The sequence below is a fragment of the Canis lupus genome, chromosome 10, assembly GCF_011100685.1.
Source record: "Canis lupus familiaris isolate Mischka breed German Shepherd chromosome 10, alternate assembly UU_Cfam_GSD_1.0, whole genome shotgun sequence".
In the NCBI taxonomy this organism is placed as follows: Eukaryota; Metazoa; Chordata; class Mammalia; order Carnivora; family Canidae; genus Canis; species Canis lupus.
Genome location: NC_049231.1, coordinates 62,785,774 through 62,803,332, shown reverse-complemented (window position 1 = coordinate 62,803,332; position 17,559 = coordinate 62,785,774). Strand labels below are relative to the sequence as shown.

Here is a 17,559-nt window from a genome sequence, read left to right as displayed (position 1 = left end):
CCCGCCGCCTCCGCCATCTTCCCCTACTCACCCGGACTCCCCCCGCGGCCGCGCTGGCTTCGCGTTTCCCTTCCGGCCGCTGACAGAGATCCGGGCTGGGCGGGGTGGGCGAGCGCGCGAGGGGGTGGACCGAGGGCGGGGAGGCCGGACGGAAGAGGAAAGGGAGGGCGGCGAGCCGGCCGCGGCGGGGTGTGGGGCGAGCGGCGTGTGTGCGGAGGGAGCGGTGGGAGGGCGGGAGGCGAAGAGAGGGCGGGAGGCGGAGGAATGAGAGCGCGAGGCGTTTCTCGTCGGCTCCTTCGCTCGGGCGGAAAGAGCCGAGCGCAGCCCGAACGCTCTATTAAAATGGCGGCGGCGTCAGCGGTGGCCGCGGCGTCTGGTCGGTGAAGTGACTCTGCTGCTTCTCTCCCCACCCGCCCCCTCCCTCCCTCTCCCCTCCCCCCGTCCTTCCCCCCCTTCCCCGCCGCCGGCGCCTCCGCGCCCCTCCGGCCTGCGCACCTCCCCTCGCCCCCCTCCTCTCCCCCGCCCGCTCCGGGGACCGCCGGCCCCCTCCCCCATACTCCTGCTCTCCGCCCCGTCCCCGCCGCCGCCCGCCCTCGTCGCCTCCCCGCCCCGCCGGCCGGCCGGCCCCCTCCTCCGCCTCTCTCCCCTCCCCCCCGCCGGCCGGGATCAGTCAGTGCGATCCGAAGCGGGGGAGGGGGGGGGCGGCGGCCGAACGATGTGCGAGAACTGCGCAGACCTGGTGGAGGTGTTAAATGAAAGTAAGTAGCCGCGGCGGCGGCGGCCTGTGGGGGTGCAGGGCTGGGGGGCCCCGCGCCGCTCCCCGCGCTGCCGCGGCCTGCGGAGGCGACGGCCCGGCCGGGCGGCGTGCGGGCCTAGCGCCCCGGGAAGGTGCGGTGGCGCGGTCGCCGCGGCGCCTCGGGCCCAGCCCGGCCCGGTTACCTGGGCGCCCGCGGCGGGGCCGCCCCGGAGCTCCGGCCTGGCCGGGCCTGGGCGGCCTCCCCGGCTCGGAAAGTTTCCTCATTACAGGTGTCAATTAACGAAGGCGCTAATGAGCCCTGGCGGCGTTCGCCCTGCCGGGAAGGTGAGGGGAGGTGGGTCCGAGGACGCGGCTCTCCTCCGCAGTCCGAACCTTTCGGCCCTCCGGCCGCCCTCTTGGCTTTTTCAGCGTGCTGCCGAGGAGGCCTCTTCTACCTGCTTAATTTTCATTAAACTCCCTGGGAGGAGGTTGGTGGTTTTCCCCTCCCTTGGGGGGGTGTGTGTGGGTGTATTAAACCCTTCTGCCAGCCCCGAAATAGATGAAAATCTGAACTGTAGTAGTCACGGTTGGAACCTTCGTGCCTTTTCAAATTAAGAAAAAAAAAAATTTTTTTTTTTTAAATTAATGATGTTCCTTCTTAGTGTACCATTCGCCGTTTTAAATGGTAGATTTTTATCAAGGAGGGCACTGTACTACGGATACCATCCCAGGATTCTCATGGCCTGTCTCTTGGAATGAAAGACCTTATTTCTTATACTTTTGATTATTAAAGAGCATACACTGATTTTTTTCTTTTCTTTCTTTCCTTTCTTTTTTTTTTTTTTTTTTTTTAAGCCAGATTCTTTTATTTCCGACCTTTGTAAGATAGTATTTGAGCCTAAAGAAACAGACTGTATTTGCAACTTAGCTACTTCTGGGCCCAAAGGCCTAGTTGGTTGAGGTGCATTAGATAAAAGATTAATTTACGAAAACTTGATTGTTGAGAAAATGCTCATTTACGAACTGCTTATGCGGGTTTTGGATTTGTGTTCTGATATTTCCCAAAACTTCCAAACTACTACCCCTTTTTCTAATGCCATTCTTTTAAAACCATGGCTTTGTAAATGTGTCCTCTTGTTTGTATTTGAATTTTACTTGATCATTGATGTGCTTGAATTTCACTTGAATAACCCAGGGCAATAGTAAAAGTGGAATGGTTCTAGTTTACATTGAACTGTGTGTTTACTTTCTGACAGGTGGAAGCAGGTTTTGCACATATTCAAACTGTACTTTCCAATATTTGTGTTGATTCTAAATTTTCCTTGAATTTTAAGGTAACTTGTATGTATTTTGAGATACTTTTACTTTTGGTGCAGGTGGTTTATGTTATGGTGGTTATGTAGGTAAAGTCATTAGTACTTCAGTAAACTTTTATATCTCGTAAGTTGTGTAATTATGGTTTATTATTAAGTTGGGAAAAGTATATCTTTGCTCTCTAATATAAGAAAAAACTACTTTAATAATTTTTTGGTGTTTTAAGTTATTTTAAACGTAACTAGGAAAACCAACTTTAAACATAGTATCTAAGAAACTAAAGTTTATTAATCTTTGTTTTCTTTTGAGAAGAGACATGATCAAAGTTCCTATTGAAAATTATTTGGGAAACCCCTAGAACTTTGTTTAGAAGCTCTCAAAAATGCAGTGGATTTATGGAAACTTTGTAGAGAATCTTGAAGTAGAATTTAGCTTTTATTACTTTAATTATATACAGTTAGTTGAAGCAGGTTCACAGAATTTGGCCATGGAGATCCTCTAAGAAACCTGTCTTAATGAACAAATAAGGATTTTCTATTTATGTATAAGCCAGTGATCTCTAAAAATACTTAGGATGATTTCTTAGTATTTCCCTTAAAGCTTAGTTTAAAAATTTGCCTCCTAAACACTAATCTCAGAATGATGCTTTTTTTTTTTTTTAATTACTTCAGCAATTTTATTGGTAGGTTATACCAAACTATTACAAGCAGATTTCTTCCTTTCTTTTCTTTCTTTCTTTCCCTCTCCTGTAGTTTTAAAATTGTTTTCATTTTTCTTCTGTGTAGTTCTGGTATCCCAAACATAAGATGCTTAAGTTTCTTGAGAACAGAGGGTATTAGTTTATCTCATTATACTAACATTAATCCGTGACTAGATATAAGCATGATGGTTGGAATTTGATAAAACTTGTTGAGGTAGGTTATAACTCTTTCTGGAAATTTTGCTCAAAATAAGTAAGTCTATACTTTATTCCCCAGAGGTTGTGCAAAGATGAAGATCAACTCATCCTTGATTAGAAAATCAGACTTAGGGGATCCCTGGGTGGCGCAGCGGTTTGGCGCCTGCCTTTGGCCCAGGGCGCGATCCTGGAGACCCGGGATCGAATCCCACATCGGGCTCCCGGTGCATGGAGCCTGCTTCTCCCTCTGCCTATGTCTCTGCCTCTCTCTCTTTCTCTCTCTGTGAATATCATAAATAAATAAAAATTAAAAAAAAAAAAAAAGAAAATCAGACTTAAAAGTCCCCAAATAATGTGCTCAGAATTTTTCTCCCAATATGATGCCCTGTAAGAGTTTAATCAAGAGAAGAAATAAAATTATATTTTTGGGTGATGTGTTTCAAGTTGATTTTTGAAAAGGAATTATCAAAAAACACACACCAAAAACCTATTTCTTTCAAATTTACCAACACTGATGAAACTTAAAAGAAATTTTGTGCTTTAAATGAAAGGGTAGATAGAATGCAGTAGTACTGCTTTATATCTGATATGCACAGAGGTTTTGATAACAGGACTTCAAATGTTTATTTAAACATCTGGCAGAATGCAATTTAGTTGAAAGTTGGTAACAAAAGATTATAGTCTGCTTCTGTCATCAGTTTTTCAAATTTTTTTTTTTTTTTAATTTTTATTTATGATAGGCACACAGTGAGAGAGAGAGGCAGAGACACAGGCAGAGGGAGAAGCAGGCTCCATGCACCGGGAGCCTGACGTGGGATTCGATCCCGGATCTCCAGGATCGCGCCCTGGGCCAAAGGCAGGCGCTAAACTGCTGCGCCACCCAGGGATCCCTGTCATCAGTTTTTGATGAGAGAATATTACCTTATACTTCTGCTCCAGCTGGCAATCTGAAGCTGTGAACTCTCACCAGGTATACAGACATAGTTTTGCCTGCGATTTAAGGGCCCATTGAAGCCTGTCCAAGGAACCAGGCTAAGAACCCCATAATAAGGACCCCCATATCGCCTTTTCAAATATAGTCTTGACAGATATCCTAAAACTTGAAAATTACATTTCGGAGTAATGTTTGGCTGTAGTGTTAGAATAACCAATCTCAGTACAACATATTTAAGTTTCTCTTTTCCTTTCAGTGCTTTATTTTTTAAAAAGGACATTTTAAAGGCTTGGGATGTGTTGAGTTAATTTGGCTACTATCAGTTTGTGAGGTTGAATTTAGTTTAGGAATGTATTGAGTTAATTTGGCTGCTATTAGTTTGTGGGTTTGCATTCAGTTTAAGAAATAATTTTAAGTTTATATTGTTTTGCTAACTCTGTTGAATTTGTATATACACAGCTTTTCTAGCTGTTTTTGTGAACCAGTTCACTGAGTCCAAAGCATTTCTGGGTGTTGATGAGAAGTTGGAAGTCTGAAGTTACGCTTTGGACTACCACCATAGCTAGCTCAGTAGTAAATTGAGGTCATTATTTGCCTTGATAAAGTAGATTTCTCTGAGAGAAGACTGAAAATGGCTTTAAATGTAGATTTTTATCCTATGGGTGTGTGTAGTGAATTACAGTTTGCCAACTGTAGCATTTAAACAAAGTAGACCAGTTATTTGTCTCTCATTATCCTTGGAGATGGGCAGTAGCAAGTATTGGTATCTAAGTTTTAGAGGTGAAGAAATTGAATCTCAGGAAGGCTAAATGGTTTGCCAGATAAAGGTCACCTGTCACTTATTTAGCTAGTAGTCCTATCTAAGCTTGAACTCAAGATACTGTGATAGCAGTATTTGCAGAATAATTCTGTTTGCATTATTTTTAAAGCAGAATATTGAGCAGTTTGTGTTGAATACTTTATCAGCTCTTTGAGGTAGGGTAGGTACTGTACTCTATCACCCTCTTCAGATAAGAGAACCAATATTTAGGGTTTATATGACTTGGTTAGAGTCCCATGAGTATTTGATGGAGTCAGGATTTGAATAGGATTTAATCTTAGGTCAGGCTAAAAAGGCTATGCTCTTACCAGTTATACTGTGCTTTGTAAACCTTATGACGATCTGTTTGAACGGTAGACATAATTGTGAGTGTCCTGTTTAATTGACAGAATAAAAAATTAATATGTATTTTTTTTCTTAAAGATTTTACTCATTCATGAGAGACAGGGAGAGAGAGAGAGAGGGAGAGGCAGAGACACGGGCAGAGGGAGAAGCAGGCTCCATGCAGAGAGCCGGACATGGGACTTGATCCCGGGTCTCCAGGATCAGGCCCTGGGCTGAAGGCGGTGCTAAACCGCTGAGCCACCCAGGCTGCCCCCAAAATTAGTATATTTTTATGTATTTTCACAACTTCAGGCATAATGCCATTGTAATTGTAGTAGGAATTTAAAAGCTTTAAGTAGCTGAATGGAATCTAAGTATTGTTAGCATTGAGCCCTTTAATTAATCATACATTTCTAGAGTCTTTTTGATATTAAGAGTATAGGCACTAAATTCATTAATATTTTTTGGTTGACCTCTACTTCTAAAATTTGAAGTGATTCTTAAAATTGGAAATCTGATTTTACAGTACAAAGTTCCAAATTATGAATTATTATTTGGTGATCTAGCTAAGTATATATCCTCTTTTTTTTTTTTTGTTTTTTTTTTTTAAGATTTTTATTTATTCATGAGAGACACAGAGAAGGAGGCTCCATGCAGGGAGCCCAATGTGGGACTTGATCCCGGGACTCCAGGATCAATCCCTGGGCCGAAGGCAGATGCTCAACCGCTGAGCCACCCAGGCGTCCCAGTGTATATCCTCTTAAACCAATTAATATTTGAAGTAGTGTTCATGATTTCTTTTCTAAGATTTTATTTATTCATGAGAGACAGAGAGTGGCAGAGACATAGGCCGAGGAAGAAGCGGGCTCCCCACCCGGAGTCTGATGCGGGACTTGATCCCAGAACCCTCGGATCACGCCCTGTGCCAAAGGCAGATGCGCTCAACTGCTGAGCCACCCAAGCGTCCCTGTTCATGATTTCAATTCGTATATTTTTATAACTTAGAAACCATAAAGTACTAAAAACGTGTAGTATGTTAATGTAGGTTATCTGCATTGTCAGTGGTAATTGTTAATTAGCTTTAGCACTATATTCATTAAACATTAATTTTTCTTGTATGTTTAATGATAATACCCATATATCTGATTTAAAAGTATTTCTAATGTGTGTGTTAGTGTGTACTAGTAAGACTTTTTACATTTTCAGAAAGAGAAAGGAACTTTTTCAATAATGGCTTGACCAAGATGTGACAGACCTGAGAAAAATGAGTTGCCTCTCTTTTTAAAATTTTCTTAATTATAAACGTTGCATATTCTGATTGTAGACAATCTGAAAACTGTAAATCTAATCATCCACTGATGATTCCTGTTGATGCTCTGAAATATTTTTGGTACACATTTACAATTTTTTTTTTAAAAGATTTTATTTGACAGAGTGAGCATGAACTGGGAACAGGGGCAGAGTTGAGAGGGGCAGAGAGAAGCAGACTCCCCACTGGGCAGGGAGCCTCACTCTGGGCTCTATCCCAGGACCCTGGGATCATAACTTGAGCTGAGGGCAGATGCTCAATCGACTGAGCCATCCAGGCACTCACACATTTACATTTTTTTAATTTTTTATTTTTTACATTTACATTTTTGAGAATGTGATATATATAGTTTAATATGTAGTTTGTTTTGTTTTGTTTTAAGATTTTATTCATTTATTCATGAGAGACAGAGGAGAGAGGCAGAGACACAGGCAGAGGGAGAAGCAGGCCCCACGCAGGGAGCCCGACATGGGACTCTCGATCCCGGGTCTCCAGGACCAGGCCCTGGACTGAAGGCGGCGCTAAACTGCTGGCTGAGCCACCCAGGCTGCCCATGTAGTTTGTTTCACCCAATGTTTTGTTTGATTGTTTTCCTTATTAACCTGTTTTGAAAATATACTTTTTGTCTGTACAGTATTTCATTTTGTACAAGACTTAATATTTTCCTATTGTATGTTTGTTTCCAATTCTTACGAATAATGCTGCAAATGAGCAGCCTGTACATAAATCTTTTATTTACATTACTGTGTTTTTTTAGCTAGGTTTGTATAAGTGATCACTGTGTCAAAAATATAAACATCTTTTGTTGTCTACTTGTTCAGAAAGGATATACTGATTTCCATTATTTAAGCATTGTCTGCATAATGTGGGCACTTTACTTGTACTGTATATTATCCTTGAAAAAGTGTTATTTTGGTGAAAGTTGTAGTAGCCAGTTACTGGTAAGTTTAAACACTTGTATTTTTATTGGCTATTTGCATTTTTTAATACATTGCCTGTGTTTTTTCCTACTTCTCAGGTTTTAATGTTTTATGTGATTACCTTATGAGTTGCTCGTTTATTTATTTTTTAAAAGATTTTATTTATTCATTCATTAGACACACACAGAGAAACAGAGAGGCAGAGAGGCAGAGACACAGGCAGAAGGAGAAGCAGGCTCCATGCAGGGAGCCCAACATGGGACTGGATCCCTGGACTCCAGGATGATGCCCTGGGCCGAAGGCAGGGCACTAAACTGCTGAGCCACCCAGGGATCCCCGAGTTGCTCATTTATTAACCATAGCATCTCTTGGTTGTATTCACCACATCCATTTTTTTCATGTCCCCCACACCTTTTTTTTTTTTTTAAAGATTTATTTATTTATTCATTCAGAGAGAGAGAGAGAGAGGCAGGCAGAGACACAGGCAGAGGGAGAAGCAGGCCCCATGCAGGGAGCCCGATGTGGGACTCGATCCTGGGTCTCCAGAATCACACCCTGGGCTGCAGGCGGCGCTGCTGCGCCACTGGGGCTGCCCCTCCCCACACCTTTTTAAATGTAGTCTCTACATCCAGTGTGGGGCCCTGAGATCGAGTGTTGGATGCTCTGCTGACTGAGCCAGCTAGGCGCCCCTTTCCTGTTTTTCTGTTCTTTTTTGTTTGTTTGTTTTGGTGTTTTTAATTATAGGTCTTTAAAAAATGTTTTTTATTGTTCAGCTTCTTCTGCAGAGTTGCCTTCTAAAACACGGTATATGATTATCATATGACCTGCTTAAACCATCATAGATCTTCATTGCTTGAAGAATAAAATTCTAACTTCTCTGCCTGACGTATATGATAGCAGAGTTTGGGCCAAACTCCTCTTCCTAGCTTCAAATCCCACTTTTTTGGTGAGGCCTTCTTAACTGTTTCCCAACCTCTCTTGAAATGACTTATATCCTTTAGTTTAGAATATGTACTTTCATTATATAGCCCTTTTTCCGTTTTAAAAAAATTTTTTTAAAAGGTTTTATTTATTCATGAGAGACACAGAGAGGGAGAGACGTAGAGAAGCTCGTCCCTACAGGGAGCTTGATGTGGGACCTGATCCCAGAGTTTTGGCATTCTTTTTTTTTTTTTTTAAAGTTAACATTAGCCTTCCTTGCTGGATGATGAGCCCCTTACAGTCAGGGGTCATGTTTTCTTTTCCCAGTCCTTAAAGTAGTGCCTTGTAGAGGATAGGTGAGCATTTTAGGTAATGAAAGGTTTTTGTAGAAGAAAGATGGGATTGTCTAGTTAAATCAGTATTCTTGGGCCTGTAATCGAAAATAACTTGAAAAAGAAAATAACTTGAATATTTTTTAACATAAGCTCTGCACTCAACAAGGGGCTTGAACTCACACCCACAAGGTCAAGAGTTACATGTGCCACTGACAGCCAGCCAGGTGCCCCTAACCAGTAGTGGTTTAGGTATGAGTTTCTGGCTGAAGTATGCTGTAGGTGAGGACTGTATCATATCTATTGCTTTTTATTACCTTATTCATGAATTGTTAGGTATATGCTTATGAAAAATACCCTAAGCAACTCTGTTCTAAATTAAGATGCATTGCAAGATTTTTTTTTGGGAAAAAAAAAATCAAATAGTATAGAAAATTATAAAGAAAATTAGGAAAAGGGATCCCTGGGTAGCGCAGCAGTTTAGCGCCTGCCTTTGGCCCAGGGCGCGATCCTGGAGACCTGGGATCGAGTCCCACATCGGGCTCCCGGTGCATGGAGCCTGCTTCTCCCTCTGCCTATGTCTCTGCCTCTCTCTCTCTCTCCTCTCTCTCTCTCTGTGTGACTATCCTAAATAAATAAAAATTAAAAAAAAAAAACTTTTAAGAAAATTAGGAAAATCTGAAACTGCTTATCAAAGAAATTGTCCATGTTTTAATAAGCATCTCTTAAGTCATTCCTGGTTTCTATAACTTTCCTAATACATACTACTTATGTAAAAAGCAAATTACATGCTCTATATTTCTGTATCATTTTTTATTAAGATATAGGCATCTTTTTATGTTAACATCCACTTTATAATTTTTAATGGCTTCAGTGTAGTCTTCCATTATTTGGTCCTACTGTAACTTAACTAGTCCTCTGTTGATGGGCATTTGGGTTTTTGGAAGTCTTTGTGTTATTGTTTGAATATTACCTTGAGGGATCCCTGGGTGGCGCAGCGGTTTGGCGCCTGCCTTTGGCCCAGGGCGCGATCCTGGACACCCGGGATCGAGTCCCACGTCGGGCTCCCGGTGCATGGAGCCTGCTTCTCCCTCTGCCTGTGTCTCTGCCTCTCTCTCTCTCTCTCTCACTGTGTGCCTATCATAAATAAATAAAAAATTTAAAAAAAAATGAATATTACCTTGAATATGGTCTGTGAAGTCAGATTGTTGAGTAGCTCATACAGCATGTCTGGAAGGAAATTTGACAATGTGCTAAAACTTAACAATAGTGCATCAGTATATTGGCTTTATAGTCTTAAAGTTTGACTCCTAGGTCTGTGGGGCTGTTTTAGCAATGTAGCAGTGTACTGGTTCTAAACCACCATAAGAAAATAGATACTTTTTATTCTGGGTAATTTTGCTTGTCAGACTCATAAACCATATTCTGATTACTGAGAAAGTTTCAGTAACCAATGATGATTGTAAGAATATAGGAGCAAAAACTCAGAATAAATTTAGACTTAAGAAAATGCTAAGACAATAGGGGTTTTGAAGCTGTGTTCAAAGTAAGAGTATCATTAAGGGGTTAGTGGGCCCACTGTTTGATGGAGTGGCATAATACAGCAGTGGTGGTATTGGTCAGAACAAAGTTGTTTTATTCTAATCATACCTTGTTTCTACCCCCCCCCCTTTTTTTAAAAGATTTTATTTATTTATTCATGAGAGAGAGGCAGAGATATAGGCAGGAGGAGAAGCATGCTCCCTATGGGAAGCCCGATGCGGGACTCGATCCCAGGACCCAGGGATCATGACCCGAGCCACCCAGGTGCCTGCCTATTTCTCTTTTAAGAGGAGTCACCAGACATGTAGGATAAAGTCTATATTAAGCGGGAATCTAATCTTTAGATTGGTGAGGAATGGTGAGAGTTTTGTTAGTGGTGTTAAAATCTCCAGGTCTGGGCAGATTACATCCAGTGAAGGTGATACAGTTTTGGTTGTGTGTGATTGTGAAGCTCTAGCTGAGTTTCCTGGAGAGCAGAAATTGGCAAGTATTGTTTTAGGTTATTTTTTCCCCATTATTTTGGGAAATAGAAGAGAAACTTTCCACTACTGAATAATCACTTAGTAGTGAGTGAAATGATGGTAAAAAATTGGAATGACACTAAGTAACTTAAAACAATGTCATTTTTTTTTTTTGCCTTAGAAACCAATATGATAAAACATGGAAATTCTATATGTATGACCTATTTTGATTATATCAATGTGATAGAATCTTATGCCATCCTGGTAGAGAAGATGAAATGTATTTTTGTTGTTGTTTTAGAGGGACTTGACTGGTGGCAAGCCACAGGATCTTGGCCTTAATTCTTTCCTCTTCAGGATTTTCAGTAATGATTTTTGGTTTGTAAACAGTTCTTGGAATGTAATTGTTGCTATTTCACGGAAGTGAAGGGGATTTCAGAACTTTTTCCCTTTTAAAAAATTAAAAAATTAATTTACTTTAATTTGTTTTATAAATTGGAGTTGTATGTAAGGTTTCTTTTGGGGAGAACACGGTGTAGCTGCTTTTAAAATAATTTTGAAGGGGTGCCTGGGTGGCTCAGATGGTTAAGTGTTTGCCTTTAGCTCAGGTTAGATCTCCAGGACCTGGGATCTAGCCTTGAGTTGGGCTCCCTGCTCAGCAGGGAGTCTGCTTCTCCCTCTCTCCCTGTTTTCTCTCTCTCTCTCTCTCTCTCTCTCTCTCTCTCTTTGAGAAGCTTGACGATGGGAGTTGGAAGACTCATGAAAAACTGACAAAGGAACTATGGAGAGATTAATTCTGGTTAAGTGGATTAGGCAAGGTTTCAAGGAAGATGGAAGATTGAATTGGGCCTTTAACTGCTCGGAATAGTTGTTGGGAATAAGGGAAGTGGAATGGTTTACCACTATTTGTGATGTAGCCACTGCTAGCCTCATTCCCTTGCTTTGTGCTTTCTCTCAGGGATGTTATTTGCTGCCATGATGAGCCTTTATGCATGCCTGGTATTTATCACCTTACTATGCCTTCAAGTCTCAACCTAAATGTTACTTTTTCAGAAAGGCCTTTCTTGAACATACAATGTAAAGTATTTCTGATTTTTTTTTAAGTTTTTACTTTATTTAATTATTTATTAATTGATTCTCCACACCCAGTATGGGGCTCAAACTTGTGATCCAGGGATCAAAAGTTGCATGCTCCTCTGACTGAGCCAGCCAAGTGCCCCTAAAGTAATTCTGGTTCTTATCCTTTGTAGCATTTTCTACAGTTTAGAGTTAGGTATTTTTGTTGTTTTATGTTTTTGAATTTTATAAGACAAATTCTGTGGTTGCGACTATTCACTGTTTCTTTTTTTATGGGTCTTTTTTTTTCTTTTAAGTATTTTTATTTATTCATGAGAGAGAGAGAGAGAGGAAGGAGGAGACCTAGGCAGAGGGAGAAGCAGGCTCCCTGTGGGGAGCCCCATGTGGGACTCAATTCCAGGACCCTGGGATCATGACCTGAACCAAAGGCAGATGCTCAACCACTGAGCCACCCAGGCGTCCCTATTAACGAAGTTTCATAGTGCCTGCACATACAAGGATCAATACTTACTTTTGCACATACTTTAACAATACTTATTGTTAAAATGCTGAAAAATCTTAAGATTGGTGGAGGTAGGTAATGGAATGGAAATCAAGGGTAGGCTGGATGTGTGGTAGTTTTTCCTGCTTTCTGAATCTACTTGGATATTTCACATTCTGTCAGTCCTTTAGTGACAGCCTGCTTACCACCCCCAGTCATAAAAAGGTACTTCACTGATTAAAAAAAACAAAACAAAAAAAAACCCAAAACCCTAATTTTGTTGTCAAGATGTATGTTTATTTTTTAATTTCTGAATATCCCTTGATATTTACACCCATGGGTTAAAAATGGAAGATTGGTAATTACCTTCTGAACCAGGTAGGACTTTGTTGTAAGGATCAGAAAGAAAAGAACTTCTTTGGTGGAAAAAAGGATTTTTCCCCCTAAGCTATAAATAAGCAGTTCAGGTGTGTGCTGTCTTTGGGTGTGGTCTATTCCTTATCTGTGGATTCATAACATTATCAAGACTTCATTTCTTTTTGGCTTGCTCTCTGTGCTTCCTTGGTTTGACCTCAGTTTGGCTTTTCTCATGGTAGCAGAAATGGCTACTTCACCATCTGTATACCACTGTTTGAAAATCATGTTTTTGTTTTTAAATACTTTATTTATTTATTCATAAGAGACATAGCGGGAGAGGCAGAGACATAGGCAGAGGGAGAAGCAGGCTGACTCCATGCAGGGAGCCCAGTGTGGGACTCGGTCCCAATCCCGGGACTCCGGGATCACGCCCTGAGCTGAAGGCAGGTGCTTAACTGCTGAGCCACCCAGGCATCCCGAAAATCGTGTATATAGTATACAGAGGACGGGCACCTGGGTCGCTTAGTGTTTGAGCATCTGCCTTTGGCTCAGGTCATAATCCCGGATCCTAGGATGGAGTCCCACATCAGGCTTCCCTCAGGGAGCCTGCTTCTCTCTCTGCCTGTGTCTCTGCCTCTCTGTGTCTCTCATGAATAAATAATTAAAATAATTTTATTTAAATAATTAAAATCTTAAAAAATACAGAGGAAAAGAGAATCTCTTCTGAAACCTGTATTTGATGGCAAATGGCATTTCATATATCATTGGCTTACATGTTTTTGGACTTACTCATGAATAAGAGCTCTGAGTGGTTGGGCTTTAGTTGGCTTAAACTAATCAACTCATTTTTGAAACTGATCCCACTCAAACCTCATAGCTAAAAAAAAAATTTTCCCCCAAAATTTGGTATGTTGTGAGTGTGAAGAAGGTAAGATTGTTTCTGGGCAGCAAACATGTGCATATCTAATACGTTATGCTGTATTGAAAGCTTAATATGAGTGCTCCGAGGGAAGCAAGGAGGTTGGAGCGGCAGCGGGTGGCGGCGGTCAAGTTGCTTCTGAGGGGAGGCCAAGATGATGGGCTCGAATGAGTTCAACCTGAACTAGCGCTCGAGGACAGCATCTCCTCCGTGAAGTTCAGCCCCAACACCTCCCAGTTCCTGCTGGTCTCCTCCTGGGATATATCAGTGCGCCTCTATGATGTGCCAGCCAACTCCATGCGGCTCAAGTACTAGCACACCAGCGCCGTACTGGACTGCTCCTTCTATGATCCAACACATGCTTGGAGTGGGGGATTAGACCATCAATTGAAAATGCATGATTTGAACATCGATCAAGAAAACCTTGTTGGAGGATCCTTGGGTGGCGCAGCGGTTTGGCGCCTGCCTTTGGCCCAGGGCGCGATCCTGGAGACCCGGGATCGAATCCCATGTCGGGCTCCTGGTGCATGGAGCCTGCTTCTTCCCTCTGCCTATGTCTCTGCCTCTCTCTCTCTCTCTGTGTGTGTGACTATCATAAATAAATAAAAATTAAAAAAAAAAAAAAAAAAAAGAAAATCTTGTTGGAACCCATGCGATGCCCCTATCAGATGTGTTGAATACTGTCCAGAAGTAAATGTGATGGTGACAGGGAGTTGGGATCAGACAGATAAATTGTGGGATCCCAGAACTCCTTGTAATGCAGGGACCTTCTCTCAGCCTGAAAATGTGTGTACCCTCTCAGTGTCTGGAGACCAGCTGATTGTGGGCACTGCAGGCTGCAGTCTTGGTGTGGGACTTACGGAACATGGGCAATGTGCAGCAGTGCCGCGAGTCCAGACTGAAGTACCAGACTCGCTGCATACGAGCATTTCCAAACAAGCAGGGTTATGTATTAAGCTCTATCAAGGGCCGAGTGGCATTTGAGTACTTGGACCCAAGCCCTGAGGAACAGAAGAAGCATGCCTTCAAGTGTCACAGACTAAAGGGGAACAGTATTGAGCAGATTTACCCTGTCAATGCCATTTCCTTTCACAACATCCACGATATGTTTGCCACAGGTGGCTCTGATGGATCTGTAAACATTTGGGATCCATTTAACAAAAAGCGACTGTGCCAGTTCTATCAGTACCCCACCAGCATTGCGTCCCTTGCCTTCAGTAATGATGGGACCACGCTCGCAATAGCATCGTCGTATATGTATGAAATGGATGACATGGAACATCCTGAAGATGGAATTTTCATTTGCCAAGTGACAGACGCAGAAACAAAACCCAAGTCACCATGTACTTGACAGGATTTCATTTACTTACATGCCATGTTGATGATGATAAAACAGTTCGTATCACCCCCCCAAAAAAAAGAAAGCTTAATATATTTTTTGTGGTTTTATAACTTTGACAATCAATGATTAGTTCTCATCCACATTGATCTGTCTATAGATTTCTGAACGTGTTGACATGTACATAGGTAACCAATAGATAGGATTTGTTTTGTGAATTTTTATGTTTTCTGGCCATCTGTATGTGGATATGGTATGGGACATTCGTTATTGCTTTGGCCTGGAAAGCTTTGTTGATACTGGTATCAGTGTTGACATCTAGAGTTCTCTTCTCTGGCAAACTTCTAGGTCTCTGGGTGCCCAGGAGTCACACTTGTTGAAGCCCACACGGTGAATGTACTTGTGAATGTGTGTTCTGTAGTGACTCTTGTTGATGGCAGAATGGCCCACCTCTCCACCCTTCTTTGTGGGGAGGCTTTCTGCTGGGCCCAAGTTGGAAAGTTGAAAATCCTTTCTTTTTCTCTTTTTCTTTTCTTTTCTTTTCTTTTTTTAAACTATTTCTTAGTCTACGTACTGAGTACATTATTTGAAAAAAGTCTTCACTATTTTTTTTAACATCACTGTTGATATATATATTCAACATAAAAAAATACATTAAACGTTTAACTTGGTTAAGCACTGTGCTGAAGACTGTAGTAGATATAGAAATAAATTTAGATGTATATCTCCTCTTAAGGAAAGTTGGAGTCCAATAAGGATGAGGCAGTAGGATGGTAACTGATTGATGTCTGGAATGTGATAGACTTGAGTTAAAATGCTATTCCTGTCATTTATTAAATCTCTGGCTTTGGTTAAGTTCCTTAACCTCGTAATGACTTCTTCCTTATTTGGAAATGAGGATGATACTTAATCCTCACAAAATCTCTATCAAGTGTAATTAAGGTAGTAAGATAATGCACATAAACACCTAACAAAGTGCCAGCATAAGATAAACTGTGTGAGAGAGAGAGAGAGAGAGAGAGAGAGAGTTATTAACTGACATGAGTTATTTCAGTTAAGTTTTGTGGTAATAGTAAACATAGTATGACTTTTTTTTTTTTTTGAGATTTTATTTTATTTTATTTTATTTTATTTTATTATTATTATTTTTTAAAGATTTTATTTATTTATTCATGATAGTCACAGAGAGAGAGAGAGGCAGAGACACAGGCAGAGGGAGAAGCAGGCTCCATGCACCGGGAGCCCGATGTGGGATTCGATCCCGGGTCTCCAGGATCTCGTCTTGGGCCAAAGGCAGGCGCCAAACTGCTGCGCCACCCAGGGATCCCTGAGATTTTATTTATTCATGAGAGAGACAGGGAGAGAGGCAGAGACACAGGCAGACAGAGAAGCAGGCTCCATGCAGGGAGCCCAACGTGGAACTTGATCTCAGGTCTCCAGGATTACACCCTGGACCGAAGGCAGACGCGTAACTGCTGGGTGCCCCTGGTATGACTTTCTTGAAACTTCACAAAATATTGTCTCTGGTTTATTATTTTTTTTAATTAAATATTTTATTTATTCATGAGAGACACAGAAAGAGGCAGACACATAGGCAGAGGGAGAAGCAGTCTGCCTGTGGGGAGAGCCTGATGTGGGACTCCATCCAAGGACCTCAGGATCACCACCTGAGCCAAAGGCAGATGCTCAATCCCTGAGGCACCTAGGTGCCCCGTCTCTGGTTTATTCCCCCCCCCCCCCCCCGGTTTATTTTCTTATATTTCTCCAGGACCTTGCTCTTTTAAGCTCTTTTTTCCTCCAGTGTCTTAAGTTCTCCTGAAGCTTCTGAAATCTGGCTTCTGCTGTTGCCTAAAAACTATATTGTCACAGGTTACCAGTGGCTGCCTTTTACCAAGCAAATGGGGAGTTTTTTTCCCCTATAATTTTCACATTGGTCAGTGCTTTCCCTTTGTTTCACTTATTGTTTGGTGCTTATGGTTGTGATGTATATGATTGTTGTAGGAAGTTTTAAAGAACTAGTATACATCAATAAAACATAATTACTTTGTTAAAATTCTAGTATATCATTCTAGCTATTCTGTGACTATATAAAATTGAGGTTTTTTTTTTAATGATTTTATTTATTCATGAGAGGCAGAGAGAGAGAGAAAGAGGTAGAGGAAGAAACAGGCTCTATGCAGGGAGCCCAATGTGGGATTCGATCCTGGGACCACGCCCTGAGCCAAAGGGAGACACTAAACTGCTGAGCTACCCAGGCGTCCCTAAAATTGAGTTATGTATTCTGTTTCCTTTTTTTTAAATGGTCATTTTCTCATATCCTTCTAAGAACGGAATTTAACGGCAGCCTACTTCTAGTTTTTGCATATAACACGTATTTAACTAGCGTTTTTCTGTTTAAAACAAAACAAACCCCAAAACCAAAAAGCAAAAAAGCAATGAAACTGTCCTTGAGTATAGAAATCCAGATCATGTTCTAGGTCAAAAGGTAAAAAATTTTAAGGCTTCTGATTGCTAAAAACCTTGAAAGGTTATACTAATGTACCCTGTCAGTAGTATTTGAGAATGCTTGTGTTTTTGCATTAAATATTCTATTTTAAAAAATCCATATAGAGGGGGAAAAACAGAGTTGCTATCCCAAACTATTTGGTTTCTGCAAGAGTTTGGATATTGAGGATATTTGCATTATTTGTATTGTGACATATTTGGTTCCTGAGTGAGTTGTCTGCTACTTAGAAAGGCTTTTCTCTGAGATCAGATATTTGATTAATTTTTTTTCTAGCTTTTTAATGGATTTGTTGAATTTTTAATCTGTCTGGAATTTATTTTGATCTAAATTAAGTGGGATCTGACTTTACCTTTTCCAAATAATACTCAG

At 41.4% G+C, this 17,559-nt stretch overlaps 1 protein-coding gene and 1 pseudogene across 1 annotated transcript in view; both read left to right on the top strand.

Annotated features, from left to right (window-relative positions):
- Positions 1–623: 623 nt before the first annotated feature.
- USP34 (ubiquitin specific peptidase 34) overlaps positions 624–17,559 on the top strand; it is a 243,185-nt gene continuing 226,249 nt past the window's right edge. The window contains 1 exon segment of the mRNA XM_038551363.1: positions 624–758. Within this exon segment, the coding sequence (XP_038407291.1) occupies positions 716–758 (43 nt within the window). The 5' untranslated portion in view covers positions 624–715.
- Positions 13,500–15,766, top strand: LOC612301 (annotated as a pseudogene).